The following is a 12,389-nucleotide window of genomic DNA, read 5'->3' as shown; positions in this document are numbered from 1 at the left end:
GTGTGTGTGTGTGTGTGTGGGGGGGGGGGGGGGGGGGTTGGGGGCGTACTTTGAAATGTCTGCCTGGATCTTTCATTTCCCTTCTGTTCGGTCTTAAATTGTACAGCATGTTGCAAGTATGATGAGTTTAATATGGAATTTTAATGACTCATTGAACACTGAATAACCAAACTCTGTGTTTGGACTTTTTTTAAGCTTTGTGAACTGAAAGCATGATGAGACTTCCTTTTCAAAAAGAGTAATCCAGTAGCCTGATATAGTCTGTGTTCCATATATGGACCATTTCTACTGAATTCAGACATTAGGGTGTATATTATGATCCATTTAAATCCAAGGTTTTAACCAAGATAATAATAGGCTAAAATTATACAAAATCAACATTTATAGAACACCTTCTTTTGGGAGGCGTCTCTTCCAAATCCTAACCGTCATGTATCCGTCTGGGTGAGGGGGGCATCTTTTGGACTCCCAGCCCTCGACTGTATCATCGCCAGGGATTGAATCTCCTGATGATAAGCTACTACAGGGCCAACACTTGGACAGTTGCATCATTTGGGAGCCCTTAGAAAACAAATCCTGCATAAAGATATGGACCACAGTTTCTTCTCCAGCATGATGGCAATTAAAGGGAAGGGTTTCTAATAAAGTGGCCAGAGAGTGTACTCAGTATCACCACTGTACCGCTGTGCCTGATACACTGCAGCTTCGTGACACTCTGAACCACACTCAGTGACACAGTTCCTTCGTAGTTGTGAAAATGCTTGCTGTTTCGTCCTCTGTGGTGCAACATTTCTCTACAGCAGTGTGTGTTGCTGAATGGATAAAGGAGCTGCTCATTTTCTCTCTCTAGTCTTGTGAACTCTGAAAGCTCAAGTATCAGCCTTCTTTAGTCTAGTCCTGATCTTGCATGTAGGAAGGGTTTTCAACACCTTGGACAGCGACCAGCAGCTCTGGGACATTCCAGATCCTCGGAGGGACACAGTGATGTCATTCCAATAGTTTCATTACGTTTATATATTTATTTATTTATTTATTTAGCCTTTAAACGCTCTCCAGCAAAGGAATATGAGTGCAGGTTGTGAATTACCAGAATTACCAATGCTTTTAAGATCCAATGTGTTTGAGTATGACTGAGGAAAGCGAGAGGGAAAGGGACATAAACACTCATCTGCACAAAGCAGAAACCACCTAGTAGTGCAGTTGAAATTATTTGTGTTTATTGCACAGTAAGCAATTTTACATAATCACAAATTCATCTAAAAAATGAATGAAATGGCACAATGAAATGGTAAAAACACAAATCAAGGTTACATTACAATGGGATTGGTCTAATAGAAGGAGCATAGGACTATAGAATGCCCTCAGTACAGAATTACATGGGAGGTACAATGCTAGTTTTAATAAACTCAGTACTTTGAAAAATGCAAAGTAAAATGATCATTTACTTGAGCAAAATATGTTTATCAATCTAAATCTGAAAGACACTCCAGTTCAGCTTCGTGTACCAAAAACTGATTATTGTTGGTAAATAGACAAAGTAATATCACTTACATTTGACCAAAGGTAAATCATTTTTATTTTTCTAGTTTTTTTTTTTTTAACAGTCAATGATGTGCGAATCATCGAAACTCTACACAACATCTGCACAAATATCCTGCCAAAATTGAAAATAAAATGAAATGCCTTCACATGAGCACGAGCCGTTTGTGACAAAAATAAATATAAATTGAAAACGCCTATTTTTAATTTCATTTTAGTCGTTACTCCAGTTTTTCACGACCAAATCTAAAATGAAAAACTAACAGACAAAAGAAAACACAAACTTCACTTTGGCTTTGGCTTTTCTTGATGAAACACAGAACACGTGTCAAAACTAAAATCAAAACGCAAAGTTTACTTTCTTATTTCGTTTTCAAAGCGATCGGCTGCAAGTCTGACAAAATTAAAATTAAAATGCAAAATGAATAAATCAACAGCAAAGCGACCGTCTCTGATTCCGTTTTCAGTGCTGACGCACTTTAACTGTCAGACTGAAAAGGAAAATGAAAACGAACATCAGCGCCACCTGCTGGAGATGAACTTTTCATTTCCAGTTTTGTATTTCTTTTTCTAACTGACCAACATGCAAATATATGTTAATTAGCACTAGGCAGGGCTACAAGGTACACTCTAAACTCACTTTGTCATATTGTAGAACACAATATATCCTGCAGCATGAGTGAAAGTAAATGACCACTTAGCTTGCGACTGACAGGGCTTCATATTAAAGATCAATTCAAGAAAAGCAGTTATAACACATGAATAAATGGGAAACCATAACACTGTGAACTGCAATGTTTTACGGATATTAATATACAAAGCTGAGAGGTTTAATTCGGACTGATGGATAACAAATAAGGTTTGAGCTTTAACAGTATAGATGAATGTGTGCTCACTATTTGGTGAGCAACAGGCCACTCTTGCCATTTTTATATAAGTGTAATAGATGTTAAGTTGTTTATGATTATAAGTTGTTTATGATTTTATGGACATCCAGTGCTAAACAAGTTTTAACCCATTCATAAACATTTTATAATGCTAGTCTCTTTAAAAATGGTGCTAAATAAACATTTAAGATGATGAAAAGTGCAGAATCAGGCCAATGTTGCAGAACTGTACTACTCCAGACTGACCACTCCATCTCCATCAGCAGTGCTGTAAGGAACTCTGGCAGGATCTGTTACAAATATTTCCAAGAAAAATGTAAAATCACACAAAGAAAATGTGTATAATTAATACAGCTTGATTATATAGTTTGTACCTTTGTTCCTCTTGGTGTGATAAACCACAGCTACTATAATGTGGAGAAAGATCACAGTCACCAAGGCGAAGGGGACGAAGGGCAGAGACTGTGGAGGGGCTGAAGGGAGAAGGGTTACAGTCAATCTTTAAGGCTAAAAACTTATTTGTACAGTCAAGCATTTGGTGACTAGTCTTCCCTGTCAGGTCTAGACCTGCTGGAGTCTTTGCTGCTCTGTTTTACTGTAATCTGTGGTCAGCCACTCTTTACAGTACTAACTCTGTTTTTTTCCTGTCCTTTCTCTGCCGAGCTGATCAGCTGCCCATCCTGTGTGTCAGATGCTGTTGCCTCTATTGCCTTGATTGGTGCTGCTGCTCACCAGCCTTCTGGACCGGTTTGACCACCACTGAGCTTCTTGCTGTACAGCGCTGTTCAGTCCTCACCCTCAGATCTTTTCTTTCCCCACTTTACTATAATACTTCATACTAATAATGTTTAATAACTAATAAAGGAGGGTGGGTTCCCCTTCTGAGTCTTGGTTCCTCTCAAGGTTTCTTCCTCTTTTAGGGAGTTTTTCCTTGCCACCGTCGCCGCTGGCGTGCTCATGGGGGCTCGGACCCGGATTTTCTTTCTTCTTTTCTCTTCTCTCTGTAATACTGATTGTTCTGTAAAGCTGCTTTGTGACAACACCTGTTGTAAAAAGCGCTATATAAATAAATTTTGCTTGCTTGCTTGCTTACAGTCTGGAGAACATGTTATAGGCTCTCAATTAAAATACACCACAGCCGTATTAACTGTTTGCTGCATGTGTGATACTGCTGTGTTTACCATTGGTCACTGGAGTGAATGCTGTTCCTAGAATGCTTGGACTGGTTAGTCTACTGACCTCTACAGTAGTTTTAGTAGTTTTAATTGGGTCTTCTATAGAGAAAGTAGGGTTTTATGGTCATTATTGAAGCATGTAGCTCACTGTCCATACACAGAAACATTCTTCCCATTACATTATACTGTGTAGTGCAACATAATATTTCTAAGCCTCATCACTTTTATAAAAAATGTATATCATATTCATGTCTTCGTTCATCATTGTTCTCTCATCACAACACCCAGCATGCAGGATGTAAAAAAAGGCTTAATTAAGCCTGAAATGTTGGTCTAAGCTGAATTATGTCATTAAAGTTTTGTTCTGTCTGTTGTGATGATGATTTGAAGAAGGTTACTATAGTAGACTGAAGAAACATGTACTGACTTTATTTGATTCAAGACTGTACACAAGTTTCACTTAATGAAATATGTAGGACCAACACAATGTTTTTCTTTGCGTTCACTCACTGTAGGAAAGAATCAAATTGATTTCATATATTTTATACACATAGAGGCATTTGTGAAGTAAAGACAACGAGCTTTTTTTCCCCAGGATAAATTTGCCACAATAACATATTGTAACGCCGGGAGCGAAGATGAGGCGGATGCATACGCTGAGAGAAGCAAGATTTGTTAGGGGCAAATCCATAATCAGGGTCTAGACAGTCCAGGCTCAAAGAGCCAACACTGAGAACTGGAGAGACAGACATAATGTAAAGGAACACAGACTAAACACAAAAACAGAGACTAAGAAATTTAACGGAAGCCAGAAGATATGACACCATACAACACGATGTAAAGACCAGTAACCTAAAAGGGGAAAACACAGGGCTTAAATACAGGATACCATACACAGCTGGTTAACAAGAGGGTTTACAGGACACAGGTGAAAACGATCAAGGGTGGAGTCTAGAAACAAGGGGGCAGAACAGGGAAGAATCAAAACAAGAAAGCGCATGGACAAGACCCAAAGGTAAACACAAGCACGTGGAGGACTGGGAGGGGCCAATCGTGATACATATTCAGCTTTTTGCAGTACAAAATGTGGCAATTGTAACAATTTTCATTGCAGCAAGAGTATCGCTTTAGTAACATTTAATATAAATTACTATGCATTATGATGAATTATCTAAAATGTCATTACATGTTCATTACAAAATGCAGCATCACTACAAAATGTGAACAGAGCTGTAGAGATATTTGAAATATGTATCATACAAACCTGCACACAGTTAGTTCAGGTTAAACTGGGAAAATAAATAAAGATCCCAAACAATGTATGTTTAAATACAGCATTAATATATATTAAATTCAGACATAAAAGCTAGGCAGATTTCTACTGTTCCTCTGTGTGCAGTGCTGTAAGTTCTGACCATTAAACTGACCATTCAAAAAAGCAGCTGTCGATATCTTACTTTCAAGAGTCACTGTGATGTGTTTACCTTCAGGGGTTTGAGAGGAACTTGAACTAGCAGGGATTGAAGTGGTTGGTCTGGTCTGTACATTGACCACTGCAGTAGATTTACTTGGGTCCTCTGTACAGAGAGAAGATTTGATAAACAGGTTTTGTAAACAGCTGTAGACGTAAAATTATCGCTTACTTTTAATTTTAAAAAGATATAATTTTCAGCATGTATTGTGTGAAGGTTGTGTTAAGAACTAAATGCCGTGTCATCATCGACAATCAAAGCTAAAGAGTGGAGACGTTGAATTGAGTGAATGGATACAGATCAAAACAGTGTTTTACCTTCGAAATTGATTCTGACATATATGTGTTCACTCTGTTTAACACCACACCTGTACTCTCCTCCATCCTCTTCAGTCAGGTGTGATATGAGTAGAGAGAGGTTTCCTGGAGAGTGACCATTAAACAGCTGAACTCTGTCTCTGTACTGACCACTCTCACTGGATATCACTTCCCATCTGCTTTTGAATACATTACGTTTCTCCCAGGTGAATCCCTTAGGTGTGGTCTGTAGGTCAGGGCAGGAGCAGGGCAGCAGTACTGACCCTCCTATATGAGCTGTGATAGTCTGTGATTTTAGGTTTATCAGAGTGCAGCCTGCAGAAATACATCAAAAAGATAAGCCTAAGCACATAACAACAAAAACAGCTAATCAAAATATGTGTGCTATTTTTGGTATGTTATGGTGTAATATGGAAAACAATAATATTTGCATAAATAAACAACCAAAAACAAAGAATTCTACATGTACCTTCTTTGGCATGAAACACAACCAGGAGAAAAAGTAAAACAAAAGTAAAACAGGTGTCCACACACACCTACTCTACACACCTTCACTACAGAGCTCTCTCAGCAGGGCTTCACTGAAGCCCATCACACACTAATGAGCTCAGAGCATTTCTAATGTACAGCTAAGAAACCCTCATAGAGCTGATTCTCTACATCTTTACAGGTGTTAATGAGATTTACTTTCACAATGAAAACATCCAAATATGCTACTTACCTTTAACAGTGAGAGTAATGTAGACATTTCCAACCGCTTGAACATAACACTGGTACTGTCCTCCATCCTCTTCAGTCAGGTGTGATATGAGTAGAGAGAGATTTCCTTGAGACTGACCATTAACCAGCTGAACTCTGTCTCTGTACTGACCACTCTCACTGGATATCTTTTCCCATTCATCTCCCTTTGTGTTGTATTTCCAGGTGAATCCTGTCTGAGGTTTGGTGTGTAGGTCAGTGCAGTAGCAGGGCAGCAGGACAGATCCTCCTGTGTATGCTGTAATACGTAATGATTCACTCCTGTTTACCAGAATGCAGCCTGTAGAAACACACATCAGTAAGATAAAGTTCACAGTCTCATTGTCTCATATTAGAGAGAACTTTTATTTAAATAAATGAATTCAGGAAATAAAGTAATGAAGCTCAAAGCTCTCATAAAGTCATGAAATGAGTCATAAAAAACCTCCATTGACATAGTTTTCTGCTATAATGAATTCCTAAGAAACCACAAAAAATGCTAAGAAGTGTCCAAAAACCTCAAAACTGATAATGTGATTATGTGATTGTGATAATGTGATAATGTGAAGACCTGTGAACATTTATGATTATGCAAATGTAAACGACCCCCTCAGTGCCTTGTTTCATAACCCCTCCTCTTCACTCTCTATGTTGAGCAAACTGATGACAGGGCAGAAATAATAATAAGCTCTCACTATAACTTTAATAATCAGAAAGAAAGATTAGCTCACACATGATTTTAATGTTGTGGTATTGTCACTGCTGTCCAAGGCAAGAGCCAGTTTCCAGTTAAAGTTTAAAATAAATGAACCTTTTAAATGGCCAGTCCTGAATATTTTGATCTCAGCCCCAAACAAGTTGTCCAGATTACTCTTTGCATGCAGCAGTTACATTTCGATGCATGCACAGGCACATGTGTAACTGCTGCAGTATTTAAGGTGTAACAGAAATTTCAAACATCATCCAGATCTTCACCATCACCCTCAAGATCACCCTCATCACCCACAAATTCAGCACAATGGTATGTAAATGGTATAATGGTATATAATTTTACATCCAAACTTTTTTGGAAATTGGTTTGTGTGTGTCATATATATATAACACATTATATTTCCAAAAGTACTTGCTCGTCTGCCTTCACATGCATATGAAATATGAGTGCAATCCCATTCTTAATCCATAGGGTTTAATATGATGTCAGCCCACACTTTGCAGCTATAACAGCTTCAACTCTTCTGGGAAGGCTTTCCACAAGGATCAGGAGTGTGTTCATTGGAATTTTTGACCGTTCTTCCAGAAGCATATTTGTGAGGTTGTCACGATTGGCCCCTCCCAGTCCTGTCCATGTGCTCGTGTTGTGTTTTGGTCTTCCATGTGCGTTTGTTTTGGTTCATGTCCCTTGTTTTGTGACTCCACCCCTGATTGTTTTCACCTGTCCCTCATCTTTCCAGTGTCATATTTAAGCCCTGTGTTTGCCCTTTGTTTTTGCAGCTCTTTGTTTGATGTGTTGGTGTTATCTGCTGTGTTGGTTGTTCTAGTTACTGTGTGTTGTTTGAACCCGCTTATTGCTTATTGTTTGTCGGTCATGTCTGCCCCCCGTTCAATCCGTGTTGGCTCTATGATCCTGGACAGTCTCGACCCTGATTTTGGATTTGCCCTTAATAAATCTCGCTTATCTCTGCATATGCGTCCGCCTCCTCACTCCCCATCACAGAGGTTAGACACTGATATTGGATGAGAAGGCCTGGCTCACAGTCTGCGCTCTAATGCATCCCAAAGGTGTTCTACCGGGTTGAGGTCAGTACTCTGTGCAGGCCACTCAAGTACTTCCATATCAAACTCACTCATCCATGTCTTTATGGTGTGCAGTCATGTTGGAACAGAAAGGGGTCGTTCCCGGACTCTTCCCACAAAGTTGGGAGCATAAAATTGTCCAAAATCTCTTGGAGCTGAAGCATTAAAAGTTCCTTTCACTGAAACTAAGGGTCCAAACCCAGTTCCTGAAAAACAATTCCACACAATAATCCCCCCTCCACCAAACTTTACACTTGGCACAATGCAGTCAGACAAGTACTGTTCTCCTGGCAACCACCAAACCTAGAATCATCCATTGGATTGCCAGATGGAGAAGCATGATTCATCACTCCAGAGAACACGGCTCCACTGCTCTAGAGTCCAGTGGTGGCACGTTACACCACTGCATTCGACGCTTTCCATGGTGCTTGGTGATGTAAGGCTTGGATGACAGTTGACTGTGGAATTTAGTAGCGAGGAAATTTCACGACTGGACTTGTTGCACAGGTGGCGTCCGATCACGGCACCACGCTGGAATTCACTGAGCTCCTGAGAGCGACCCATTCTTTCACTAATGTCTGTAGAAGCAGTCTGCAGGCTTAGGCGCTTGGTTTTACACAACTGTCAGCATGGAAGTGATTGGAACACCTGAATTAAGTGATTTGGATGGATTAGTGAATACATGCATGACTACATGCATGGGGTATATATACACTCACTGGCCACTATATTAGGTACACCTGTTCAACTGCTTGAACAAATCAGCCAAGCACACGGCTGCAACTTAATGCCTTTAGGCATGTAGAGGAGTTCTGCGTTCAACTCTGTTTCTTTTTCTCTTGGTGTCTGCCGTGACATATTTGTTTCTAGCAGTATCTGAGCTCAGGACTGTCTTTTTCTCTAAACTGTTGGTAACTAGCAAAGATACTTTCTCTAGATTGACAAAGCACTTCTTGTAAGTCGCTCTGGATAAGAGCGTCTGCTAAATGCTGTACATGTAAATGTAAATGTCAACACAACTTGCTGAAGTGCAGACCGAGCATCAGAACGGGGAAGAAAGGGGATTTAAGGGACTTTGAACGTGGTGTGGTTGTTGGTGCCAGACGGGCTGGTCTGAGTATTTCAGAAACTGCTGATCTGCTGGGATTTTCACGCACAACCATCTCTAGGGTTTACAGAGAACGGTCCGAAAAAGAGGAAATATCCAGTGAGCGGTCAGTTGTGTGGACGAAAATGCCTTGTTGATGTGAGAGGTCAGAGGAGAATGGGCAGACTGGTTCCAGATGATAGAAAGGCAACAGGAACTCAAATAACCAACCAACATCTCTGAAGAACGTTTCCAACACCTTGTTGAAAGTCTGCCATGAAGAATTAAGGCCGTTCTGAAGGCAAAAGGAGGTCCAACCTTTTACTAGCAAGTGTACCTAATAAAGTGGCGTGTGTGTGTGTGTGTGTGTGTGTGTGTGTGTGTGTGTGTGTGTGTGTGTGTGTGTGTGTGTGTGTGTGTGTATATATATATATATATATATATATTGAACAATTGAACATAGAACACATATCAGATATTAAAAATGAGACATTTTACCATTTCATGAAAAACATTAACTCATTTCCATCTTGACGGCAGCAACACATCTCAAAAAAGTTGGGACAGAGCCATCTCTACTACTGTGTAGCATCACTTCTTCTTTTAACAACAGCCTGTAAATGTCTGGGAAGTGAGGAGAGCAATTGCTGGAGTTTTGGGGGAGGAATATTGTTCCATTCTTGTCTGATGTAGGACTCAGTCCTGGGTCTCCTTGTCAGATTTTTTTTTTGCTTCCTTATGTGCCAAATGTTTACTATTGGAAAAACAATTGGACTCCAGGCCGCCCGTTCAGCACCTGGACTCTTCTTCTGTGAAGCTATGTTGTTGTGATGGATGCAGTATGTGGTTTATCATTGTCTTGCTGAAATATGCAAGGCCTTCCCTGAAAGAGACACTGTCTGGATGGGAGCATATGTTGTACCAAAACAGACAGTTGCTACAGAAATATATGAGCCAGACCATACACTCTGACGGCCCTAGGTCCCTTCCTAGCCTTAATCCTGTTCACTGATTCTCCTGCTAGGTGAGTATTCTCTGTATCTATGTGCTTCCTGCTGTGTAGCAACTAAGAGCCATACTAGTTTTCTACACTCAAGTTGCACTGAAAGTGTTTGAAAGTGTTCCTAAAGCATGTTCGTTCTGAGTGTCTTGAGAAAGAATTCTAAATGTATTTGGTCAGAAACAGTAGGAGAAATGTGTAGGTATGTTAAAGAAGTATGATATGTATAACAATATTTGGGTACTTTATATTTTCATTCATATATGCTGTTTTTTCAATGCTGCAAATATTAATTGGTAGAGAGAGAGAGAGAGAGAGAGAGAGAGAGAGAGAGAGAGAGAGATAAAGAGAGAGAGAGAGAGAGAGAGAGAGATAAAGAGAGAGAGAGGGAGAGAGGGAGAGAGAGAGAGATAGAGAGATTGAGAGAGAGAGAGAGAGAGAGAGAGAGAGAGAGAGAGAGAGAGAGGTGTATATGTCCTTAAACTGACCTGAATCACTTGAGTACCCTGTAAGTAAATGTCTTTAACTTGATTGCTTGTATACACAGCAGGATTATATTACAGGAAATCTAACACAAAATTTGTTTGACACATAAATATTATGATAGAAAGACACACATACAATGCTACGAACATTAAAAGAATGTCACACCCACCGTCAGAGACATGAAGCCCAATGAAGAGAAGACAGAAAGTCAGGAACATCCTCACTAGTAAAACAACATGGAGTCCACAGCACACTGACCGCTCCACACCCAGCACTACACTAGCCCTGTATAACACACTGAGTATAACTCTAATGTCCATGCAGCTCACAGGAGCTGTGAGAGAATCTACTTTCCCAGAACTTGTCTGTCTTTTAGAGGTTGCATCAGCAGCTTCTTCAGAATCGCAAAACCACATGGTGACATGGTGGACTCTGAGTCGTGAGAACACTTGTTGTTTCCTCTTTTGTGGTGCATCATTTCACAGCAAACACACCCACACTGACAAATTTACTATTTCTGCAGTGCACGGTTGGTGTGGGGGAGTGTAGGGAGTGATTGAGCGTCAACCTGTTTGGTCTGCATGCACAGGGTGCTGAAAACCCATTCTCAGAAAAGTGTGGTAGTACCTTGAAATGTCTGCCAGGATCTTTCATTTTCTTTTTATTCAGTCTTAAACTGTATGTCATGTGGGAAATATGATGGAAAAGATGAATTTAATGTGCTTTGTTAGACTCATTGAACACTGAATGACCAAACTCTATGTTTGGAAGGCAGCCGCTTGAATTTTTTTCAGCTTTAAGAACTGAAACCATGATGAACTGAAACAATAGACCACAGACATTCCTTTTTAAAAATGAGTAATCATGTAGTCTGATAGTATGTATTCCATAAATAGCTCCATAGATCATTCTGTCAAATTAGCTCAAGCTCTAGTCCCACAGTAGAAGATCTACAACCCCAATTCCAGTGAAGTTGGGACGTTGTGTAAAACATGAATAAAAACAGAATACGATGATTTGCAAATCCTTTTCAACCTATATTCAATTGAATACACTACAAAGACAAGATATTTAATGTTCAAACGGATAAACCTTATTGTTTTTTGCAAATATTCACTCATTTTGAATTTGATGCCTGTAACACATTCCAAAGAAGTTGGGACAGGGGCATGTTTACCACTGTGTTACATCACCTTTCCTTTTAACAACACTCAATAAGCTTTTGGGAACTGAGGACACTGATTGTTGAAGCTTTGTAGCTGGAATTCTTTCCCATTCTTGCTTGATGTACAGCTTCAGTTGCTCAGCAGTCCGGGTTCTCTGTTGTCGAATTTTGCGCTTCATAATGCGCCACACATTTTCAATGGGAGACGGTCTGGACTGCAGGCAGGCCAGTCTAGTACCCGCACTCTTTTACTACGAAGCCACGCTGTTGTAAGACATGCAGAATGTGGCTTGGTGTTGTCTTGCTGAAATAAGCAGGACGTCCCTGAAAAAGACGCTGCTTGGATGGCAGCAGATGTTGCTCCAAAACCTGTATGTACCTTTCAGCATTAATGGGGCCTTCACAGATGTGCAAGTTACCCCTGCCATGGGCACTAACACACCCCCAGACCATCAGAGATGCTGGCTTTTGAACTTTGAGCTGATAACAATCCAGACAGTCCTTTTCCTCTTTGGCCCGGAGGACACGACGTCCATGATTTCCAAAAACAATTTGAATTGTGGACTCGTCAGACCACAGGACACTTTTCCACTTTGCGTCAGTCCATCTCAGATGAGCTCGGGCCCAGAGAAGCCGGCGGCGTTTCTGGGTGTTGTTGATATCTGGCTTTCACTTTGCATGGCAGAGTTTTAACTGGCTCTTGTAGATGGAGTGACGAACTGAGTTCAC

At 40.3% G+C, this 12,389-nt stretch overlaps 1 protein-coding gene across 1 annotated transcript; it reads right to left on the bottom strand.

The window, feature by feature from the left end:
• Positions 1 to 1,929: 1,929 nt before the first annotated feature.
• LOC108411750 (polymeric immunoglobulin receptor-like) lies at positions 1,930 to 10,777 on the bottom strand. The gene is made up of 6 exons (XM_017683479.2): positions 10,665 to 10,777; positions 6,112 to 6,429; positions 5,391 to 5,705; positions 5,086 to 5,178; positions 2,801 to 2,899; positions 1,930 to 2,716 (listed from the first exon to the last, which is right to left on the bottom strand). Exons 1-6 carry the CDS (start codon positions 10,711 to 10,713, stop codon positions 2,658 to 2,660), a joined length of 933 nt encoding a protein of 310 aa, XP_017538968.2. The 5' UTR covers positions 10,714 to 10,777; the 3' UTR covers positions 1,930 to 2,657.
• Positions 10,778 to 12,389: the final 1,612 nt, after the last annotated feature.

The sequence above is a fragment of the Pygocentrus nattereri genome, chromosome 4, assembly GCF_015220715.1.
Source record: "Pygocentrus nattereri isolate fPygNat1 chromosome 4, fPygNat1.pri, whole genome shotgun sequence".
Lineage (NCBI taxonomy): Eukaryota > Metazoa > Chordata > Actinopteri > Characiformes > Serrasalmidae > Pygocentrus > Pygocentrus nattereri.
The sequence above is the reverse complement of the archived record's forward strand: the minus strand, read 5'-3'. Positions and strand labels throughout refer to the sequence as shown.